This window comes from Durio zibethinus, chromosome 8, assembly GCF_047325235.1.
Source record: "Durio zibethinus cultivar Kanyao isolate XHJ-2024 chromosome 8, ASM4732523v1, whole genome shotgun sequence".
Taxonomy (NCBI): Eukaryota; Viridiplantae; Streptophyta; class Magnoliopsida; order Malvales; family Malvaceae; genus Durio; species Durio zibethinus.
In genome coordinates this window covers 4,014,436-4,040,062 of record NC_143169.1, presented here as the reverse complement: position 1 = coordinate 4,040,062, position 25,627 = coordinate 4,014,436, and the positions used below count along the sequence as shown (strand labels likewise).

Below are 25,627 nucleotides of genomic sequence, written 5' to 3'. Positions count from 1 at the left end.
GAATCAATGGTATCGTCATAGGTTTTCAAAGTAGGCATTTTGAATTTTTTTTAGTGGTAGAGCTCGGTTAATGTCTTTAATGAATGGAGAAGTTTTTAGAAATTTGAGCTCATTATCAAAAGTAAAAAGTTTATTCTTCAATTCTTTCTTCATTACCTCCATCTAAGCTTTTAAGTCTTTATTTATTTATGGTTTTAGGATGTCTTATTTAGATTTTTAGGTGGTGGTGTGTTTAGATATTGGTGGCATAATAGGTCCAAAGAGTTTCATCTTCTTCAGGGGCAAATGAGGTAACATTGTAATCATGATTAGGTAATTTTTTTATTGGTAGGTTTTTCAAGGCCATAAGGTTTAGTTCTTTTAGGGTATTTAGGGAAGTTAGGTTTGTATCATCTCTTTTAGAGATTGTAGTTATTGTGCGAAGGCTTTGAACCGATCCATTCTAACCGCAGTAGCATTATCTCCTTCTTTAGCAACTCTCTTTTTTGGTGCCATGATTAACTTGGCTAATATAAACAAAGGCCCTCTAAACCTAAAAAAGCTAGTGCTAAGTTGTTTTAGCAAGAATGAGAACCTAAAATCATAAGGTAAAAGTTGGTTAGTAACAAAGGCTGAAGGTTTCTCCATCATTTGTACTCTGATGCTCAAATTAGTGCTCGAAAAGAAAAAGAATGAGATAAAACTTAAGAAAATAGAGAAAGGAATTGAATGAATAGTACCTAAAAGAGAAGGGTTATTTATACTTATAAGGTGAGAATGTCAAGAAGGGTAACTACAGCTCTAAGTAGTAGGGTTAGGGCTAATGTTGCTAGCCTAACCTAATCTAGCAGTCAACAACCCAATTAGGAGGTAACAAGTCAACATTTTCATGTGCCTTCATGTAGTAAATTAAGGTGGCCAAGTTGATGTGGGTCCTAAGACTTCAAGTCAGCCTTACACGTTAGCTTAGGTCAAAATAACAAGATTGCCTTGCTTGGTTAATAATGCATTCTCTATTGCAAAAAGTCCATATTACCCTTTTAGCGATAAAAAATCCCCCTAACAATTAGGATTTTCATATTTATGCACTTAGATACGTTGTTGTAAATGTGTCTTTTTTATGAGTCTTTTAGCACTAGTAGACTTCAAGAATGGAGAATCGAAATAACCAACTTTAAATTTAGAATGCTTCAAGGCATGCTCTAAGAGTCATTTATCTTTAGACTTATTTGTCCCCACCAATATTAGGGATGCAATAGGTGTTGTCAAATAATCTATAAGATATAATAAAACTCTTATTCGAAAATACTTTACATTAATGAATATCTAACCAATAAATACTCTTGTAGAGAATCGAAAATATTAGTCTTAGGCTAAGTTTTCTACAACAAACTAACTCTAAGAGACTATAACTTGAAAATGACAGACAAGAAATTTGAAGATGTGAATTGTATGTCATAATGTGTTCTATTCCCTTCTATTTATGGAGAGTTAATTCAAAAGTCATGTCTCATTAATTGTGTTTTCAATCACTAATTGGGTTAATTGATTAAAAAGACATCTATCTATAAATTACAAACACTTATTTATAAGTGAATAACTACCAAGTGAAAAATCATAAACCAAGTCAATAGAAACTTAATGTTTCATTAAAAAATTATAACTTTTAAACTAAAACAATCGACTACACCTTTGTAATTCCAAGTCCCAGAATCTTATGTACATTAGGGCAGTTGACTTTTTTATAAGGCAATCGACTTTCTTGAATTTCCATAATGTAATCTTTCTTAAAGCAATCAATTCCACCATAAGACAATCGATTTCTCTAGATTCCAGAATGTTACTGACTTGATAGTAGTCGACTCATCTTCATGGCAATCAACTTCTATGCAATGATAGAATGTTTTTATTATGAAAGCAATTGACTACTTCTATATTTTTGTAAAATAAAAGATTTTCTAAATCAAATAATTAATTACCTTTAGATTAAGCAACTAACTGTCTTGATTTCCAGTTGTAGTAGTCAACTACCATTAGGTTAGGAATCAATTGCTCTTTATTAAATGAATAAGGCAATCGACTCCCCTTAGGGTAGTAGTCTACTACTCTATAGGTAAATCTTCTTTATCAAGTCTTTAGATTTTTTTTTTAACTTTTAATTAACTTTACTAAGTTATATTTCCATTTAATCTTTCACTTATTTTGAAAATATCTCTAACAAGATAAAAGTAAGACATGTGTACTTTAGTGAAATAAGTGGGTGATTCATCAAACATTGTGGATGTCTTACAAGCTAATAGTTATGGCCTTAGCATTTATTCAATTTTCATTAGCTCTTAGTGTTTCAACTATTCTGCTTGGTGTCAGTTACAACTTTCAATATTCTTTCATTGTTCCAATGGCATCTGAAATTTTTGGCTTGAGATATTTTGGTATCATTTATAACTTCATGCTTATAGGCAATTTTATAAGCACACTTCTTTTCTTAGGTCTGCTTGTTGTTATGTTTAGGGATAATGTCACCAATTACCTTTTGAATTATAGTAAAATATTAATATGACACTTAAATTTTAAAATTTTTTAATGTAATACTTAAATTATAAATATATTAACTAATGTTAATACTTGAAAGACTATTTGTTTATCATTATTTGGAGCAAACTATGTTAGAGGTGAATAATATATTAGTTAATATATTCATAGTTCATATACCACATTAGAGATTTTTAAAGTTTAAGTATCACATTAAATATTTCATTATAATTTAAGAACTATTTGTAATATTAACCCTTAGTTTAAGATGCCAAAGTTGCTAAGTAAAGAAGTTCATCTAGTTGGGCCCTAAATGTTTCATGTTCACCTTTTTTGTTTTAGCTAGTATCTGTAGGCTAGGCAATATCTTAAGCATATTTTTGACAATTAGAATACAACCAGTTCGTCAGATGCTATATTTTTTTAGTTTATTTCGTCATCCCCTTAAGCTTCAAACAGTTGAAAGTTGGAAGTTATTATCCCTAAAATAAAAATGGTGGCAATCACTTACATTAGCTGGATGTTGTCATCATAACAAGTGCAAATTTTATTGTAGTTTTGAGTTTATCCCTAGTAAAGTTGTTTGATGAGCTTAGTGCTTATATATTTGTTATGACTTTTTTAGTTTAATTCCCTTTAGTGATCATATAGAGGGATGTCTGATTAAATTCATTACTTTAATTATTTTATTATCTTTTAGCTTTAGGAATGTTGGCTCTAATGTATCATTGCATTCTAAATTAAACAAAGATTTATAAATGTTAATATTGAACTTAATGAAATTGATACATAAGTTATTGGATTCTTATGGTTACCTAAAAAAAAGATACTTTCTTTTGAGAGAAAAACTAGGCATCAAAGCATGATTCATAATCTTTTTCATAGTATTTAGGTATGACCTTTTTACTGTATCTGATATGAATCTTAAAATTTTTAGGTTGGTTGCCCATAGTTGATTCTAAAGTGAATGAAATGCAGCAAAGCAAATAAATTTTGTCAAAGGAATCTCATTTCCCAAGACATTGTAAAGAGTGTCAATACCACCTATCCAATGAGGTAAAACAATATTGTAATTTTCTTTCCCAATTAAAAAGGAAAAGAAAAGAAACACATTTCCTTCTAGGTTACTAGGCTTTTTGTATAATTTTAGGTGACATGAAACTATAATATCTCTACTTTTATCTCCAGCAAATTAAAAAGGTTATAAGTGTTGAAAGTTCAACTTTAAATCTACTAAATATCCCTTCTTAGAATGATTATAAATCAACTAAATCAACTAAGTGAAATTAAGATCAATAAATTATCATTTTTAATTCATAATTCCATGCTTTCTTTTTATAACATATTTTCATTCCTTACAAATGGCTTTTTTCAGTCTTTCCCAAAGATACTAATTACTAGTGCTTTTCTTTTCTATCAAATATAAAAAGATTAAGACATAAAAGGTAGGGAAAACAATCTCATGACTTAAACAAGCTCTATGGTGCCAAAGTTTGGCTTTCACATGACCCACCACTAAAAAAGAAAAAGATAAAATTACCAATCTTTGTAAAACACGAAAAAAATATATGGTGAAAGAAACTAAAAAACTCTATCTCTCACCATTCAAATTTAACATCAGGAGAAAATGTTCATTAAATCAAGTTAGTTTCAAACCATGAAATATTGTATCCCACCAGATCTCTTCAACACTTGTTGACCAATATCTATCTTCATCTCCATCCATTTTCTTATATTTTTGTTGGATTGGTTTCCTCCATTTAGTCCATTTAGTGGTGGCCTAAACTAAAGCCCATTTATCAAGTACTTTTTAGTCCTTTCCTGCTTGGTTATAGGGTTTTAAACCCTTATATGGCTGGAAAAAAAAAAGAGAGAGGTGCGGTGGCAATAGAGAAAAAAAGGGACAAAAGGGGGTTTGTCTAGTTTCAGTCAAGTAGTTTGATCGAGGTCAATCTATTATCCGATTAAGCTAAAATTTTATCAGTGTGTTCATAGCTCATTGTTCTTCAGTCTAAATGGTGGAGATCGGGTTTCAAGTTTTCTACCTACTTATTTCAAAGGTGTTTGTTAATCTTTAAATTTGCTAAAACTTCACAAATTTTCTCTTGCAAGATTGATTCTTTACCAAGATTGTTTAATCTTGAGATATCATAGTTGTATACCTCTAGTTTTAACTAAAGAGAACTGTGTATTCCTATTATTTTGATAGTGGAGATTATTTATTACTATCTTTTTACTTCTCATTTTGAAGAGATTTTCCACGTAAATTACTTATGTCCTTGTGTATGTGGTTTGGAGATTTATTTGTTAACTCCATTTGATTGATTTTTACTAGATTCACATAAGAAAAGGATAGTTTAATTTTTTGTTGCGTGACATATTCTATTTGAATATTGTTTGAGGTTATTTTATCTTATTAAAATGGTATCAGAGCTCAGGCTATTTGATTTGTGCTTTATGTTAAATAATGGAAGCCAATACAGGTAGAATGATTAATTGAATGGTTCAAAATATCATGTGTGAAAAAAGAAGATGAAAGACTTACTTTATGTGAAAGATTGCTATTTGCTTATGTTTGTCATTAAAAAACCTAAAAATAAAATAAATGCGGAATGAAATTTGCTTCATCGATAGACATGCAGTTATATTAGACAATGGGTAGATGATAATATTTTGAACCATGTTAGTAGAGAGACACATGCATACACTTTTTAGAGTAAGCTTAAGGAGTTGTATGCTCAAAAACTTGGGGATAATAAACTATTTTTAATTAAACAATCGATGAGTTTGAAATATTATGATGGAACTCCTATAACAAATCACTTGAATGCATATCAAGGTATTATTAATCAGTTGGTTGGCATGAATCTTATATTTGAAAATGAGATACAGGATTTATGTCTTCTTGGTATATTATTTGACTTATGAGAGATGTTTAGAACAACACTATCTACCTTAATCCTAAATGATATTATCATTATGAATTTGGCTAAAAGTGGTGTTTTGAATGAAAAAATGAGAAAAAAATCATAGGCTTTCTCCTCACAATTTGAGGTCTTAGTCACAAAAAATAAATGGAGTAAAAGCAAAAATCCAAATAACAGAGATAGAAGCAGGAGTAAGTTCAATAGAATTACCAATGTTTAGTGTCATTATTGTGATCTGAAAAAGCATATAAGAAAATATTATCAAAAGTTGAAAAGAGACAGCAATAGTGACAAGGATAATGAAAAAAGGAATGGTGATGGTCATGATGTTGATAAAGTTACTCTATCACAGATGACTTTCTTATTTTATATGAATATGGTGCTGTTAATCTTGCATGTCATGAGACTAATTGGGTGATTGATAATGGTGCCATAATTCATGCTACATCTTGAAAAAACTACTTTGCATCTTACACACTTGGTGATTTTGAGAGTGTTAGAGTGAGTAATGATGGCTAAACTAAAGCCATTAGTATGGAAGATGTGTTCTTAGAGACCAATAATGGCACTATGTTGGTCTTGAAAAATATAAAACATATTATCGATATTTGTACTAATTTGATTTCTATAAGAAAGCTTGATGATGAAAGGTTTTGCAACACTTTTTATGATAGTCAATGGAAACTCACTAAAGGTTTTATGGTTGTAGCTAGGGGTCTGAAACATTTCTCATTGTATTTGATGCAGGTTAATATATTTGATTCCATTATCAATGCAGTAGATAATGATGATATAACTGAGCTTTGGCATAAGTGACTTGGTCACATGAGCGAAAAAGGTTTGAAGGTTTTGGCTAAGATAAATCTTCTTTCTATGATGAAAAATGTATCCTTTAAACAGTGTGTTCATTGCTTGGTAAGGAAACAAACCAAAGTTGCATTTAAGATATCCCCTCCATAAAAAAAAGCCAAGTATACTTGATTTAGTATATTCTAATGTTTGTGGTCCTATAAAAATAAAAACATATAGTGGTTCTATCTATTTTGTAACTTTTATATATGATCATTCAAGGAAGATATAGGCTTATACCTTGAATTTGAAAGACCAAGTGTTAGAAGTGTTTAAATAATTGTATGCTTTAGTTGTAAGACAAACAAGGTTAAAATTGAAATGCATAAGGACTAATAATGGGGGTAAGTACATCGACCTTTTAATGAGTATTGCAGACAGCAAAGTATTAGACATCAAAAGTCACCTCCTAAAACTCCTCAATTAAATGGGTTAACTGAGAGCACAAATAGGACACTAATGGAAATAATGAGATGTTTTTTTTCACAAGCATAGTTATCAAAAATTTTTTAGGGTAAGGCTTTGAGTACAGTTGTATGTGTTTTGAATCTCTCACCATGTGTTCCTTTAGATTTTGATGTTCCAAATAGAGTTTGGTTAAGTAAGGATATGTCTTATAATCACTTAAGTACCTTTGGATACAAGACTCTTATGCATGTTCCCAAAGATGAGATGTCCAAGCTTGATGTCAATACTAGACAATGTGTGTTTCTTGGATATGAACAAAATGAGTTTGGCTATAATTTTTATGATCCAGTACAATAGAAACTTATGAAAAGTAAGGATATTGTTTTTGTTGAAGACTAAACCATGCAAGATATTTAAAAGACTAATACATCAGTTTCATGATGCAGTGGTGGTTTGATTGACTTAGATCTAGTTTCTCTAACACATGTGCCTACAAAAGTTGAAGATGTTAAAGATAACCAACATAATATAGGTGATGTTGATACTAATCCTACACAAAGTGATGATACCCATGAACAATCATCAGTATCAAAGGTTCAACCAAAAGTTTTACTAAAAGTTTTACTGATGAGATATATTAGAGATCGACAGCCTTCCACATGATATTCTGTTGATGAGTATATGTTACTAACTGACAAGAGAGAACCCAAATATTATGCAGAGGTTATGAAAGATGAACACAAGAAAAAGTGGGTTGATGCCATACAGGATGAGATGAAGTCTTTGTATGAGAATAATACTTTTAAGCTAGTAAAGCTACCAAAGGAAAAACTTCAAGCTTGTCAGTCCATCACTAGTATGGCGATTCCCTCCATATAATTAGAAAAAAAGAGATTTGTTAGGCTTGATTTCCTCCATGTAGAAGTGGCCTAAACCAAAGCCCGTTCATTAAGGACTTTTTAGTATTTTCATGTTTAGTTATAAGGTTTTAATTATATGGCTGAAAAAAGAAACAAAAGAGATGTGGCGGAGTAAAGAAAAAAAAGGAAAAAATGGGGTTTTATGTAGTTTCAGTCAAGCAATTTGTTGAGGTTAATCCACTATCTGATTGAACTAAATTTTTATCAATGTGTTCATAACTCATTGTTCTTTAGTCTGAATGGTGGAGATCGATTTATAAGTTTTCTACCTACTAATTTGGTTGGGTGTTTGTTAATCTCTCAATTTGCTGACACTTCTCCAATATTCTTTTGTAAAATTATTTCTTTACCAAGATTATTTAATCTTAAGATATTATGATTGTATACCTCTAGTTTTAACTAGAAAGAATATTATATTCTTGTTATTTTGACAGTGGAGATTACTTGTTCTACCAGTGGATTTTACTCCTTGTTTTATGAAGGTTTTTCACATAAATTGATTGTGTCTTATTGCTTGTGTCTTTGTGCTTGTGGTTTGAAGATTTATTTATTAGCTTTATTTATTTAATTTATGCTAGATTCACACAAGAGAGAGATAATTTGATTTTTCACTGCATGACATATTTAATTTAAATATTATTTGAGATTATTTTATCCTATCATTTGGTAATGGAAAACCATAGCACTTGCAAGCCTTGAAACCCCTATACGAGTATCATTTGTAAGTTGCAACCATTTTTGTGTAGCCATTATCAGCTTCTTCTTTCTCTTCAACATTACACCTTTTCATTTATTAGCATATCGTGACCTACTCCTTGGATTAACAATAACAAGAACTAACTTTCTTTGTGAACCAATGTCCTGATATACTTTGCTAAACACCTTTTTGTTCTTTTGATTACCAATAAAAACCTTGACACTAGTTTGGAGTCACTCATTTCTCTTTGCTAACAAGCTTTAGAATTTCCATCCTATGTTTAGCTATTGATATCCCTATGCTTTGGAGAAATTCATCGTTGAAATAAAGCTATATCTTCTTTTTCAAGCTTATTTTGGGAAAAAAACAAGGCTATACTCATAAATAAAGGATGGCTCAAGGCTAGTTTTTGAAAGCTAAGAAAACCAATCCATGGCAATGAAATGAGTGAGACATGAATGCCAGTGCCTTAAGAATCAAAAGGATACAAATCAATGAGTGTATAGAAATGGTATGACAAAAAAAGGTAAGATGGTTTCCCACAAAAAGAAATTTGTGTGCGTGAGTGTAGTTTATACGAGGTTTTGCACTAACTCAAATCAAGCGGTTTTGAATTAATAACATATCATGTCACTGGAAAAAAAACCATTAACATGTTTTTTTTTTTCTTTTTGTGAGTGCTATTCTGTTACTATTTGGGAGTCCTAAGTAAGTGGGGTTTGCGCTTCATATTAAGCAAACTTCTCATATCGAGAAGTTTGGGTGCGTGAATGTAGTTTATATAGGATTTCGTGCCATTCAAACCAACTGATTTTGAGTTAATGGCGTATTTTAAAAAAAGAAAAAAAATGACGAAGAAGTTGCTAAGATGGGAGACTTGGACTTTTTGTGGGGATTGGGTTTTTTTCCTTCTTTTATAATTGAATAGTTGTTAGATGAATGTTAGGAGTGAGTAAAAGAATAATAATAGGTGGATGTAGGGTTTAGTCATTTAGAATATCATTTCTCTATTCCCTATAAAGATGGACAAATTAGGCCAAATAAAATGTGATAAGTGGGACCTTATGATACATTGTCAAAAACTCAAAAAATGTATAGCCATCAATCATGATATATTTTATATCAAATATGTATAAAATATAAAAATTATCGTATCATATTTTGTACTGATATGTCAAACACAATTTTTTTTTATTTTTATCAAATTCATATATGATTTTTGTCAAAATTTTAAAATATGTCACTTTTTCATTATTTTCATGTCCTGTTATCTTCTTGTATCTAAAATCATCAAATCTAAAAAAAAAAGAATAATTTGTGGGGACAATCACAACTTTAAGATTGAGAATAGAAACTCGTTTGCAAAATATGGATTAAAGGTATGTTATACGATAACAATTTTATTTGGTACCCACTGGATTATTTGTTTCCCACCTCGATAGGGACAAATATGAAATGAATTTTATATCCAATTAGGATAATTGAGTAATCAAGTTCAGGGACTAAGACAGGTGAGGTAATACCTATTCCGCAAATTACTCGATATTTAACATATATAAATAATATTTTTGTATTTCTCTTTATATTTTTATAATTAAAATAATATATAAATTATAAAAATATATTCTTCATAACACTTTATCAAATGAAATTATATTTTTTAGATTTTATGAGATTGTTTAATGTACATTTGTAATATATAATTTTTTTAATTATTTTATTTTTATAAAATTATAATCATGTATTTGGATAGAATTTTGATTACCCATTATTTGTCAGATATAAGGGTGGATGTACAAAAGTATTACCTAATTAATACAAAGAAGAATATAAATATTATAAACAAGTATGGGGATAGAAAGTTTCATGCTCACCTTGGTCATGACATGTTGCCATCACTACTAGGTTAGACCAAAAGCAAACTTTTTCTATTCATTGTTACCTAATAATTTTGCATCATCTAATTTGTGAGATTTCTTTAAAACTTTCCCTTATCTACTATATTAGTTATTTTTTCATAATTTTGTTTAACTGACTCTTTATAGTTTGGGATGATTTTGACTCAAGGTTGACTTTGAGTTTTAATTGGTGCAACCATTAAATCAGATTTTGCACTTCTTTGCAAGGAAAGAAGCTACCAAAAATACCAATATAGATCAAGTAAGCTTTAGTTATTACTACATTACAATATAAGAAAGGTTTTCATATCTAATTGAAAACCTTGACTCTACTTTGGCAATAAAGAAAAATGGAAAGAGGGTCAAAATAGTCAAAATTAATTACAACTAGTATGTCACCTGCACTTCATGATAGGTATTATAGTTGAACTTGACATACTTTTAAGAGAACGGGAGAAAACACCATTCTATTTTCATTCTAATCGGATAAAAAATAATGTAAACAACTTGTATTTGAGTATATCAAACTCAATTTTTTTATGCAGTGAATAAACAAATTGTATAAAAATAAACATCTATGATAACCCAATAAATTAACAAAATCATATTAATTTTATTACTAAAAAATAATACAAGTAAGCAAATCTTAAAATATTTTAATAGTCAACTTTAAGAATTCTTCACCTTTAACAACTATGTCAACCAAATAGCAGTAAAACACCATGCCATTTCCAATCATCTCAAGCATCAATATATATTCTTTCTTCCTATGTGCATAAAAAGAGAGTAGTTCACTCCAACCAATTGCAACATTAAAAATTAGATAAAAAAAAAGAAAAAAAAAAGTCAAAAGTAAGAAATGTTATGAGATGGCAAACACATATAACAAAATTAGTTCTTAATTCCTACTAAAATGGTGCACTGTAATTAATATTATTAAGATTTGCCTTGAAAATCAAATCCACATATAATGTCTAGGAATCAAATATGTAACACTATAATTATATTGAAAGTAACCTTAAAGAAAGCATCAAGAAAAGTAACTATAGATAAACATGCATGAAAATAGTGTATTGACATGAAAATTACTAAAAACAGAGCATTAATTTTATTCAATTTATGTAGGACATTAGAAAATAAAATAAACTATTAAAGGAGATCTCTAACTCAGTTTCCAATTAATGGATATCAACCATCTTTATTGCAACCAATCTCAATTATTGCAAGAGATATCTAAGTTGAAAAAGAGTACCTTTTATGTTTGTTTAAGTTTGAAAATAAACTTTTTACCTGCCTGTTGACATTTTAAAAAGTTAAACTCAAATTTTTAATTGACAATCAACAAATACAAAAGTACAATCAAAAGCAAAATCACTTACATACACCATAGAAATGTCATAATCCAATAAACATGTTATTTAAAAAAAAGTAACAATACTACAATAAAAGAACAATAAAAAAACTAACCTTAAAGTTAATTGACAAAATATCTTCAGCAATCCCTAAAACAACAAAAATAAAAAAAAATCTTAAAATCAATCTAACAACTCAAACATAAATAAATAAATAAATAAAATGGATTCTTGCTTTAGAAGTCTAATGACTTTCTTAAGTAGCGTAAAGATATTACACTGATAGTTTTGCATGATAAAAAGGACTGAATTTATAAATTGTAATCACCAACAAAAAATAAATGCTTGATTGTCTAATTCTTTATTCTTTTTAATATTTCTATGCTTTAGAGATTTACATTCCTCACTTAGTCTACTAGAAATAAAGAATACCATAATATATTTTATTGGCAAGAAACCAATGAACAATCCAAAGTAAAACTAACCTTAAACTTAATTCTACAAATACCTTTAAAAATACCTACGCTAGAAAGGAAAAATAAGCAAACATCTAAATTAGAAATAAACTTAGATGCTAAAATAAATGTCAATTATTAATTCTAAACTAGTTTAAAAGACATGTAAGGAAATCAAAAGTAAAAATAAAGCCAAACAAATAACAAAAACTATAATAAACAAATATTGCCATTAAGAAAGAAGAATAATCAAAACAAAACTAATGCACCAAGAACATAAAACTCATAACAAATTTAAAAAGTAAACAGACCTTAACTTAATTGTTCAAATAACTTCAAGAATCCCCGAACTAAATACAAAAATAATAATCAAATATTTAAAACACTTGAACAACCAACTAAAGTATAAAACAATTCAACAATCAAGATAGCGAGAAAAAATCAATAATCAATTTTAAATCCAAATTAAACAACATGCAATGAACTCAAAAAGGTAAAGTTGCGAGACCTAAATTACAAGTAGATGTAAATACTATGGGATCCAATCCTAATTTATTGATCACGGTTAGACCAAATTGTAACTAATTAAGTTAATATATATAATAAGGAAAAAAAAGTAAGTGAGAATCTCTATTCAATAAGAAAGATACTATGTAGTCAATCATACATTTGTCTTCAAATTAATTAGGTAAAAGGAAAAAATAAGAACAAAGTAATAAATATATGCAAAATAATATAAGAAGAATCAATACTCATTCATCTTCTCAATCTCTAAAACTTTGCTAGAGCATATAAATATATGTATCAACCTTCTTTGAGATTTCTTCCTATATAGCATAAATGCTTGTCTAAAAAATTTTAAGACATCATGTGCTTTCATAACCTATTACATTAACCCAAAGAAGAACACTAAATAAAAGGTAAAAAGAAAAAAAGGAAAACATTGAATTGGCATGCCTTTTGATTTATTAAATATAGTTTTATTGTAAGACCCAACAAAAAAATATTTTCCTTACTTTTTTTCTTTTCCTTTTTCTTTTTAATGTTCTTTTCTTTTCGTTCTTTTAAACAATGATCTGTGATGAGATACTTGACCTTTAAGGACCAGCTTGGTCAATAGAGTCTGATCTAAAGCCATGTGCCATTGTCTTTTACCCACCTCGTCTTTCCCACTGCTTTCAAACTCCCTTTTTTTGCCTTTTTTTATGAGAATTCTCCTAGAACCTTTTTTTATGTTATTCATCTAAAAAGAATTAAATTAAAATTTTAAGTAAAAAAATACACGAAGTTTGCTAATTGTAAAGAAAGTATAAAAGAAAAAAGTTCAATTATCATTACTTGTGCCAGGCATGGAAATGTGCAAAAATTTACATCATAGTGTCTTTCATTCCAAATATCTTCTTTTTAGAGAAAGAATAAATATTTATAATGTTACTTGAAAGCCTACAGCTCCTATAGTCAATCATTACATGTATCAGGCATAGAGACGTGAAAATTTCACATCACAGTCCTTGTGCTTTGCATTAAATATCCTATTTTTTGAAAGAACAACATTACTTGTTACTTAAAAATCAATACAATTACAACTTATTGAATCAATAAGGCCCACAGTCCCAAACACCCATATTGCAATTCAAAAACTTACACAAACTTACAACCCAATTGAAAAACCCAACAAAATCTAAAACTCAATATGCATGTCACTTTAAGGATCCTCCTAGAATCCATTTAATATAAAGTTGTATGGATATACTAATAGGATATAGTTTGACTTGAAATTTATTATTTTTTTATTGTATTAGGTGTTGTGGGTTATCATTAAATATTAACAAATAATTAACAGTTTATAATATTTGATTAGCAATTAAAGGATCTAATTAATATAATGTTTATATCTTGGTCCTAAATCAACTTCTAAGAAAAAAATTTACAAAATTATCTTCTACCTAAATCTCAAAGTGCTAGATGTCTGATACATGAGTCTTACATGAGATGGTATACAACAAATTTAGGTTCAAATCTCAATACTTACAATCTATTTATTATCTTTAAACTATAATGTTCTTTTTATAAAAAAAATATATTATTTAATCCATCTATTTTTATTCTTTTTGTTAGATATAAATATTGGGAAAATCTCTTAAAAATTCAAGAAGTTAAGCATATATGTCTACGAAAGAGTGCAACTAATTATCTATACCTATTTAGAAATAAATATTTGAATTAATAGAAGTTTATTATTTCTACTAATTGTTGGTTTGGAAACTATTTGGCTTGAAATTATTATAATTGGCCTGTTTATTGTTAGGTGATGCTTGCCATTACTACATGATGATTACTAGTTTATATTATCTAATATGCAAATGCAACATAAAAAGGGTAAGTTCTTAAGTTGAACTCATTATTGGTAGTTGTGGTGTATTTCACATTGAATAGAAAAATTATTTATATGTAGTTTAAAAGAGATTATTTGTATTGTTTAAATAATTGAACTAAGTGTTGGAATAAGCCCAATTATTTGGATGTGCTAGGCATTTTACTAGTGTGTCAAACAATTTTAAAAGCAAAAAACTGGGCACTTGAAAACTTAGGGCACTTAGGCTTGTTTAGTAAATAGATTTTATTTTTTAATCTTTTACTTATTAAATTTTTTAAATAAAATAAATTAATATTTTAAATTCTGAATAAACTTGTTTGAATAGACAAATGTGACTATACAAACTATCATAAATTTTTGAATAGAATTTTGTAACCATTCATATACAAACTATCATAATTTTTTGAATAAAAATTTGTGAATGTTTGTCTATTATAAATAAATCTTTCTATATGACCAATTTCACTGATTCTAATTTGAAAAGTATTAAAATTTGTTGTATCCTATAGGCATAATTACTTTTAAGATAGTATTTTTCATGCTTTAAAGTCATATTTCTTCTTTCTTATTATTTCTATTTTCCCAAAAATTTTTAAAAATTTAAAGACAATTATTATGGCTACTGCATCTACTGTTGCCCCTATTGTTATTGATTTGGAATCAAGTATGAAGGTTCATTTTCAGAATCAAGATATAATCAAACTTGATCATTTCAATGGATCAAACTATACTACATAAAAAGACAAAATGATTTTTTTGTTGATTGCATTGAAAATGTTTTATGTACTTGATCCAAATTTGGAAAAAATTCCAGAACCAACTCTTGAAGACTCTAATTTGGAACAAATTTGCAAAAAAAAGCAAATGTAAAGAAGATGAACTAGTTTGTCGAAATTACATTTTGAATTCACTACCTAATTGACTATATTACCTACATAGAAATATGAAAACATCAAAAAAATTTGGACTGCTCTTGAACACAAGTACATGAATGAAAAGAAATGTACTAATAAATTTTTGGCCTTGAAATACTTAGATATTTTCCATAACTAATGATAAATTAATCATGGACCAATTGCATGAGTTGCAAATTTTGGCTTCTAAGTTAAGTGAGTTAGAAATTAAGATTTTTTATTCATTCAAGTTTGAGCTATTTTGTTTAAACCTCTTTTTTCTTAGAATGGATATAGGAAAAAAATTTTGCATTCAATAGATACTTTCACTATTGAAGAATTTCAAACTTATTTACAAATTAAAGAAAAAAAATCGTGCAAAAGATATACTCTTCCTTGGAGGTTCCAATGTGAACCATGTAAGTGAACAAAATTCTAAAAAAAAAACTCAAAATAATTTTAAAGTCCAGAAAAAGGGATTCAAGAAATCCAAATTTAAGAAGAATAAAATGTGTTTCCATTATGGAAAAAAAGGACATTTTAGTAAAGGTTGTAGAGTTTAAAATGTTAAAATTAAGATTGATTTTAGTTCTAAAAACAAGGCAAATCTGGTTGAGTAAAAAATCAAAAAACTTGTTGCAATGGTGACCAACATGTAAATTGGAATAATTATCAAAGTTCGTATGGCTACTGCAAATAAATCATTTGATTGGTGGCTAGATTCTGATGCTCATGTTTGCAACAACAAAGACATAAATTATAAATATATGAATCATATGTTTATATATGGTTATATAACATATCAAAAAAAATCATGGCATTAAATGTGAAATCTATGTCAAAGCAAAAACAACAAAAGAACATTTTCCTAAGTTTGAAAGAAATACAAAATTGTTAAAACTTATACATTCTGACATTTGTGAACCAAATGGCTTATTAAAAAAAAAAGGAAAATGTATTTTATAACGTTTATAGATGATAGTTCTTATTATACTTTTTTGTATCTAATGAGTACAAAAGATGAAGTTTTTGATAAATTTAAAAAATATAAATCAATTGTTGAAAATCAAAATGAGAAGAAAATCAAAATTCTTTAAATAATAGGTGTAGGAAATATTTTTCAAATTCATTTTCTCTTTTTGTGAAGATAATGGAATTATTCACAAAACAAAAACCCTTTATGCACCCCAGCAAAATGGTTTAGCCAAAAGGAAAAATACAACCTTAGTTGATATGGTAAATAATATGCTATTAAATGCTAAATTACCTCTAAATCTTTAGGGAGAAACATTTCTAACTATATGCAATATACAAAATAGAATTCTTTCAAAGAAATTCATGAAGACACTATATGAAATTTAGAATCATGGCAAGATAACAAATTTGGATTATCTTAAAGTGTGGGGGTGCATTATCTTTTATAAAATACCTAATTCTCATAAATCAAAATTAGGCCCTAAAGGTATTAAAAGCATTTTTGTTGGTTATGCATAGAATGCAAAGGCATATAGACTTCTTGATTTGAATACTAATGTTATCGTTAAAACTATTCATGTAGAATTTTTTGAAAATAAGTTTATATGTGATACTAAAATTGATGAGAAATAAATTAAAATGATTCCTACGACTAAAAATAAAAAGAAAGAAAATAATGATTTTGTTGAACTTAAAAGGAACCAAAGAACTAGAAAAGAGAATTTTTTGCATTCTAATTTTGTTTCTCCATATTCTATTGTCTTCTTAGTAGAAGGAAATAAAACCAAAGTGCTTAATAAAACACCAATTCTACTAAACGTAGAAAAAAAACCCTAAAATATTTAATGAAGCTATGACTTCAAAAGATGTTACTTTTTGAAAAGAGGTTATTAATGATGAAATGGACTCAATTATGTCCAATAATACATAGGTCTTGGTAGATTTACCTTTAGGATCTAAACCTATAAGATATAATTAGGTGTTTAAAAAGAAATAAATATAGATGGTTCTATACAAACCTTTAAAGCAAGATTAGTTGCAAAAGGTTTTAAACAAAAAGAAGGCATATATTATTTTGATACATATGCTTTAGTAGCTAGAATAATATCCATTATTTCTTATAGCTTTGGCTTCCATTTATAAATTATATGTGCATCAAATGAATGTTAAGATAACCTTTTTAATGGTAACTTAAAGGAAAAAGTTTACATGGAACAACTAAAAGGTTTTATTCTTCTAGGTAATGAAAATAAAGTCTGTCAATTAATTAAGTCACTTTATGGGCTCAAACAAGCTCCTAAACAATGGCATTAAAAGTTTGATTCAACCATATTGGCCAATAGTTTTTTTTTAAACATAATAGAATGAATAAGTGCATTTACTCAAAATTTACTAAAAAATATGGAGTTATAATATGTCTCTAAATGGATGATATGCTAATTTTTAGTACTAATATGATTGGCATAAATGAAACCAAAAGGTATCTAATTTTTAATTTTAAAATGAAAGATTTAAATGAAGCTACTACCATTTTAGGAATTAAAATTAAAAGACATAACAAGGGTTTTGTACTTAATCAAAATCATTATATTGAGAAACTAGTTAATAAGTTTAAGTATCTTAATATAAAAAAAGCCAATACTCTATATGATATATAAGTATAAAGTTAACAAAAAATCAAGGTCATGTAATTGCACAACTTGAATATTCTAGTGCTATTGGAAGTATTATGTACGCCATACATTGTACTAGGCCAAATATAGCTTTTGCTATTTGCAAGTTATCAAGTTATACTAGTAAGCTTAGTATAAGTCATTATAGAGCCATAGGAAGAATTCTAGGTTATTTTAAAAGAATTAAAGATTTTGGCTTATTTTATTCAGAATATCCAGCAATTTTGGAAAGATATTCGGATGCAAGTTGGATCGCTAGTATAGGTGATAATAAATCCACTTTAAATTGGATGTTTACTCTTGGAAATGGTGTAATAATTTGGGCATCCAAGAAACAAACTTGTATTTTACATTCAACTATGGAATTTGAATTTATAACTTTAGCTACAGAAGGTAAGGAAGCAAAATGGCTAAGAAATTTATTACTCGATATAAAGTTGTAGCCACAACCAATGACAACCACTTTCTTGTACTGTGATAGTGAAGCTACTATGTCTAGAGCTTATAGTGAAATATATAATGGAAAATCTACACACATTAATCTAAGACATAATTATATTAAAAAATTAATAAAAAAAGGCAAATTACCATAATATATGTTAAGTCAGGTAACAACTTAGCAAATCCTCTTACCAAGGCACTACTTAGAAATTTTGTAAGAAGCACTACAAGTGTAATGAGTTTAGATTCCTTTTAAAAACCAATGATGGAAACCTAACTTTGAATTAGTAATTTCTAATTACAAAGTTTAATATGTAACAAGTTATTGTTATGTGTCTATAAACACTAGTCAACCTATTCTAAATATTTGAAATACTAGTGTGAACCATTACGTAAATGGAGGTTGAGATTAAACTTTTAATGTAGTCTATAATTAAATGTCTATTGCAATGGAGACTTAAATAAGAAATTTCACCTATATAAACATTGAAGTAGTGCTGCTTTAATAAGAAAATTAGAAATTTTTTTGTAAATGTTTATGACTAAGGATAAGCGCATGCTCATAATAGTGCTAACGCGATTATAAACCTTTAACAAAAGATTAAGTAAGTATTATATGTGTTATATCTTCAATTTTAACACCAGAAGTTGAGGCTTAATCTACAGACACAACTAACTTCATTAGAATTTTAAGTTATATATGTCAATTGAAGGTTTAAATCGAAAGATACTTTGTTATATTTATAATATTTATTTGTACGAAAGATTAAAGATTAAGCACCAAAATTTCAAATTAGTAAGGGATTTTAGTAGTTTAAAATGTAGTATATCCCATATTGAATAGAAAAATTATTTGTTTGTAGTTTAAAAAAGACTATTTGTGTTATTTAAATAAATAAACTAAGTGTTAGAGTGAGTCAAGTCATTTAGGCTTACTAAGAATTTTTTTAATAGATTAAATAATTTTAAAAGTCAAAGATTGGACCTTTGAAAACTCGAGGCACTTAGGCTTGTTTAGTAAATAAATTAGTTTTTAATCTTTTACTTATCAAATTTTTGGAATAAAATAAATTAATATTATTTTTATTCTGAATAAACTTGTTTGGATAGACAAATGTGACTATACAAACTATCATAATTTTTTGAATAGAAATTTGTAACTGTTCATTTATTATAAATAGATTTTTCTACATAACCAATTTCACTAATTCTAATTTAGAGAATTTTAAAATTTAATTGTATCTTATAAACATAATTACCTTTAAAATAATATTCTTTATACCTCAAAACCAAATTTCTTCTTTCTTATTTTTTCTATTTTTTCAAAATTTTCTAACATTAATGACTTCCCCTTTGGCTCTTGTTTTACAAATTATAATAATTCTATATTCTTATAGTAAATTTATATCAATTCTTAAATGTACATTTTCAACATGGACTCATCCCTCTATCTCTATGTCAACAGTAAGCTATAAGGCTTCAATAATCTTGGCAAAAAAAAAAAAAAACTATGGCATCAATAATCAATCAAGTTATTTTTTTTATTTAAAAATAATTAATTATGTAAGCTGTATGTCAAAATACATTGACTAGCGAACCTAAGATTTAATTCAACAGTCAACTATAAGGCTTCAATAATTTTGGCAAAAATAACCATGGCATCAATAATCAATCAAGTTTTTTTTTAATTTAAAAATAATTAATAATGTAAGCTATATGTCAAAAGATATTGACTACCAAACTTAAATTTTAATTCAATTAATTTATACAATTTATTTCCATATTTTAATCTACAACCTTTTTTGTATAAAAAAATGTGAATTAATGTCTCTAAATTTGTGCTATCGCAGCTTATAATAATTTATGCTGCCTCCGTTTCATTTTTATTTAAAATGACCTGATTTCTTTTATCCAAAATTATCCGATTCAAAATACATCAATTCAAATTTAACTCAATCCATTTATTTGTCACTTTTTAATTCTCATCAATAATTAGTAATATTAATGAAATAATAATAATTAAATAAAATAATTACTGCACATAACATTTTTATCGAGTTGAGCTTTGATGGGAAATATAATATTTAAATTTTGTAAAATAAAAAAGATTTTGAAAAATTTTTTAAAAATGAGGAAGTTAAATTTAAAAATAAATAAATAAAAAAACTTAACCAACTTTGCTTGCTAAAATTCATTGATTTATTATAATTCATAGTATAAAAACAATGTATTTTAATTTGATTGGATAAAAAGATATTCGTGAACTCACGTATGAGCTAATAAAATATATGAAACCCAACTTTAGTTATATAGTAAGTATAATATTAGGTTTTAAGTTTAAATTTTAATGCGTGAGTTTAGTTATTAAATTATGTTTTAGTTTGTTAATTGATTATTTAATTATTTAATTTGATTATTATGATGTAATAATTAATTATTCATTTGATTATATGAATGTAATATTTAATTATGATTGTATTTTAAAAAATAAATTAATATATAATAAAAAATAACTTTATTATTTTATATCATCACTTAAAATTATAATTATATTTTTGTGCAAACAAAGAAGACTACTGATCAAATATAAAATCTTTATCCAGAACACAACATATTTATCCCTTGAACTAAATTCAAGCGGTTTTAATTTTTCATTTAATATTTAAGTTCTTTTTATTTGCTACTCTATTTCTGGAGTTAAATTCTTAATTTTAGCACAGTATAGTTATCCAATTACAGAATTACTTCTCTAACATTAACATTTTTTTCTTTTTATATTATACTTATCTCCTTCAATTCTATAATTATATTTTATATATTTATTCACTTTTTTTTTTGTTACATGTAAACCGGTTTTAGCATTTCAATGCAGTTGCCTCATCATCAACCCCATATCTTGTTTTGAGATGAGCAGTTACAGGTTAAAGATGTCGGATGACTGGGAGAAAATGACATCGATTATGAGCGTCAAAACTCCATCTAAGAAAGGATGGGAACCTGAAAGATCCATTCAACACATGATTTCTCATGTGCAGGATGGAGCTGGATGGGTCACTTCATGATGCTGTTGGGATGTTAACCTGAAAATGCCTCTTAAAACTACATTAGCTGTTCTTTTGTGAGTTTTAAACTGAATTTTGTACTTTCTTTTACCGCTAGCTTTTCAATAGGTTTGATTTTTAACGATGATTATTAAATTTTACAATTAATGTATTTGTATTTATTTATTTTATTATATTTAAAATATGTAAAATATAAAATTATCAAATCATTATTCGGATCGACACATTAAATATAAAACACATTTGTTTTTTAGCTTTTACTAAACACATATTCGATTTTTTACTAAAATTTTAAATTATATTATTAGATTGAAAGGTCACATTCTTTACCTTATTATTATCCCTTTCAAACTCATTTACATGACTGTTGTTGATACATAAAAATGCAGTTTTTGTGCTTTCAAAATTCATATCCTGAATTATATTAGAAATACCAAAGGAGAAAAAGATAGGCCCCAACTTTCTTCAAGCTATTTTCTTTATGTGAATCTATAGAGAAAGGAGGCATTGACTCTTTTTTTTTTCTTAGCACAATGAGTTTTTTATTCAAAATGGTAACAAAGGGATGAACAGTTAGAAAGGCATGTGCTCTTCTTTGTCATTCCCTTAAACAAACATAAAACACAAACATATTTGGATTTTAGAATACAATATATTCAATATTCTCAAATTGATTAAATCATAAATAAGGAAAAAGCCTTTAGTTTTATTTTCTAGTTTGAACTATAGATTTCAAAACATAATTACAAAAAAAAAAAAAAAAAGAGGAAAAAACAGCAATATGGGAAAGCTGAATGAAATCCTTGCCAACTAATAAGTATCATTGAAATTTCATGAAAAATAAAAAGAAATATTTTATTCTTTATATTTTAATAGAAGGTAACCATATAGTAACACAAAGTATCATAACAATTAGAACAGTAGAGTAGCAGAGCTTTACCAGTAGCAAAACAACATTTCCTCCTAATAAAAAAGGAAAGTGATAGAAATTAATTGAATTGTAGTATTTTTCATACATCAGATGGTTATACTCAAATCTTTTGTGCAACAAGAAATGTGTAACTAAGAATATCTGTAGCATGGTTCAATTTGTAAATTTTCAATCAACTCACAAGGGATGTGGCTCCATTCAAGTATCCTCCCTAGTATTATTCATATGCCGTGTAACCTGTAGCAGTTGCTCATAGGAGTATAAAACGGTGTTTGTAACAATGCATAATCAGAACCTTCCAAGCCTTCCGGGGACTTCCTACCATACTGGCACCTTGAAAAAATGCATCATGGCAACCATCATCCGAAACCATTTGATTGTCTATTAAGCAAAGCAGAGCAACATAGAAACAGATTAAACTTCATCACGACTTCAAGCAAAATTATCAAAATGATACCTCGGGAAACCAGGCCCAAAACTCTTTAAGAAGGAAATCATTCAGATTTACTTTGGAGAGTATAAATATTTCCAATTATACCTGCAATGCTAACTATTACAGCTAATATTAACATTAACCATGACAAAAATTTTTTAACTCTGCTCAAGCTCAAACCCACTTCTTGTTGACTTATCCTCAATGCAATAAGAGCTGGGAATGTAAAACCTAATGAAACAGCTGTTGTTGCTCCTGTAAATTTGAAAGCTGTCCATATATTTGGGATCATAGTAGATCCAAAATAAATAAGCACTAGCAATATTACTGTTAATGCCAAAGACCTTTTCCGACTCTCTGTGAGAGGAGCTGATCCCTCAAACACCAAGGTATCCACAGTTTGCCGCAGGGAAAAATGGATAACAGGGAAAACAAGAACCAAATGAAGAATGTAGCCAACCCGAACAATATAATTCAAGGCAGTGCTAAAACGAATCCCAAGATCCTTATCAAAATTGGTCAAAACATCGGCTTCAGTATCCTTCCCAAAGAGCAGATACCCTGATACAGCTGTTGAGGCATAGACCAAAACACAAAGAACAGTCGTGATCCTTCCCACCCTGTTCATCTTTCGAGGAGATGGCCCTTCAAGCTCATTATATATAGGTTGAACATTAAAATGACAAACATATGCATTCGACATAATTGGGATAACCACTAGTAAATCCAAAATTGCCATTTTCGACCCAAAGTCTGGGCTCATCCTTGGAGCCTCAATCTTCCCTTCAATAAGCTTAATAAATGCAACAGCAAAGCAAACCACAACAAAGACAACAGCAAGAACAACTGAAGCAGCTGAAGTCATGCTCAACGAATCAATTCTATCCAATGCGCAAAGTGGAAAAAGAAAAACCACCATAACAACCAAAATTAACAACTTCCTATGATCCCAAAAACCATGTCCCAACCATTGTTCGAAAACCCCAAGATGACGAACCGAACCTGACATAACATCACCCATAATAATCAAATACACTACCAAAACACCTGCATTGTTGACAATTATACAAATCTCAGACAAAACCCTAGCAGTTCTCCCCATTGCAACCTGCACAACTTCCCCATATGATCTAGCTTTACACGAAACCGCAAACCTAACCCACATTTCGACACTAATTTCGGACAAAATTCCCATCAAGATTATCAAAACAACCCCTAAAACAATCCCAAGAACTTTCATAGTAGCAGGTAAAGCCATAATTCCAGCACCAATAATTGAGGTAGTTAAGTTAAAAACAGCACCAGAAATACCAGACCCTTTATTGGGTTTACTTAAAGCAAGGGTATAATCATCAACCTCACTACCAAGATCACCATCAGCATCATCAGCATCATTAAGATCATCAAGATCATGAACAACCTTGGGATCATTTACCCAGTTTCCATCATCAGAAAGGAGCAACCTTTGTTGGGATCTAAAATCCTGGGGTTCATTTTGTATTTGCAATTCTACATATGAGCCTTTAGGTATCGCCGAATAATTACTATCCATTCTAAACAAACAAATTACCGAAAAGGTTGAAAATTTTTGAAGATGAAGGATATAAAAGATTAAAACTTACAAAATGGGGGGCATCAAATTGAACAGATAGGAAAGCGTCAAGAGAAAAGCAGCAGATCGGAGGTGGGTCACCGTTTTGGTCCGCTTCTGGTTTTTCGCAGCTTTCAAGGGAGATAAAGAGAGAGAGAGCAATTTGTTTGGAAAGAAAGAAAAATAAAAGGATGTTGGGCATTGTCATTGGAGGATATATTTAGACAGATTTTTGGATTTCTAGTTTTGGATACCGCTACGTCAGATCATTAAAAAGAATTAATGACGTGGCAAGATCTAAACGCTGCTGGTAGCTTGCGATTCTACCACGACGAGGCTGGTTGACCTTTCAAAAGGCCTATCCAAGGTCCAATCCGTACTAGTTTAAAGGTTATTTCTTTTTAAATATAAATTAAAATAATAATTTTTAATGAGATAAAATCATGTATAATCTTTGAATTTTAATGAAATTTTAATATTATATTTCAATTTTAAAAATTTTTAATATGATATTTAAATAAAAATTAATGATTAATATAATATTTAAAAATTTATTTATTTATTATGTATTATTATTTAAAATTAATTTATTTATTAAAATATCAATGACCAAAGTGTCAAAAAGTTTGATCACGTATAATCAAACTCAAACATTATTTATGAGATGAAGAGTAAAATCAACAACCAATGTGAAGGTAAATCAACTTGTGGAGGGAATATAAGTTGTGAGTCATTTATAAATTAGGAAGGAATATTATGTTAAATAGCAGTAATAAATTTTTTATTTTTATAAACAAAATAAATTATTATGTATTTGTTTAATAACATTATTAATTAATTTAGTTATAACTGATAAATATGTTATTCTCTTTGTCTTATTTTCTTTTCTTTTTTTTTTTTGAGATGTCTCAAATTATGTCTTTTTTTTTAAACATATAAAACTTTTATTTTTATATTTTAAAATTATATTTAATTTTTTTTTACTTTTTAACATTAAAAATTATGAAATTTTAATTTTATAAATAAATTTTTAATTTCAATATTAAATACATTAAAGTCAAAACAACCCAAATATTTTGAGATGGAAGGTGTATAATTTTTTCAAATTTCTTATAAAATTTAAAATTCTCACTAGTAATTTTCACTATTATTGTATATTTTTCTCAATGTTTTTTACTATTAACATTATTATTTTTTATTATAATTATTTTTATCTCAGTAAATTTTAATATTC

The 25,627-nt window shown here is 27.9% G+C and overlaps 1 protein-coding gene, 1 long non-coding RNA gene and 1 pseudogene across 2 annotated transcripts; all 3 read right to left on the bottom strand.

Annotated features, from left to right (window-relative positions):
• Positions 1-4,150: 4,150 nt before the first annotated feature.
• On the bottom strand, positions 4,151-8,746 carry LOC149517327 (uncharacterized; annotated as a pseudogene).
• Positions 8,747-22,279: 13,533 nt separating this feature from the next.
• Positions 22,280-24,590, bottom strand: LOC149517326 (uncharacterized). The gene is made up of 2 exons (XR_016343991.1): positions 24,425-24,590; positions 22,280-22,750 (listed from the first exon to the last, which is right to left on the bottom strand). It is a non-coding gene; the product is annotated as an uncharacterized LOC149517326 (long non-coding RNA).
• On the bottom strand, positions 22,382-24,431 carry LOC111278798 (amino acid transporter AVT6E-like). Its single transcript, XM_022865435.2, has one exon. The coding sequence runs from the start codon at positions 24,352-24,354 to the stop codon at positions 22,864-22,866; it is 1,491 nt and encodes a 496-aa protein (XP_022721170.2). The 5' UTR covers positions 24,355-24,431; the 3' UTR covers positions 22,382-22,863.
• Positions 24,591-25,627: the final 1,037 nt, after the last annotated feature.

Coding starts and splice junctions, on each gene's coding strand:
- LOC111278798 (XM_022865435.2), bottom strand. CDS start 24,354: ATGGATAGTAATTATTCGGCGATACCTAAAGGCTCATATGTAGAATTG.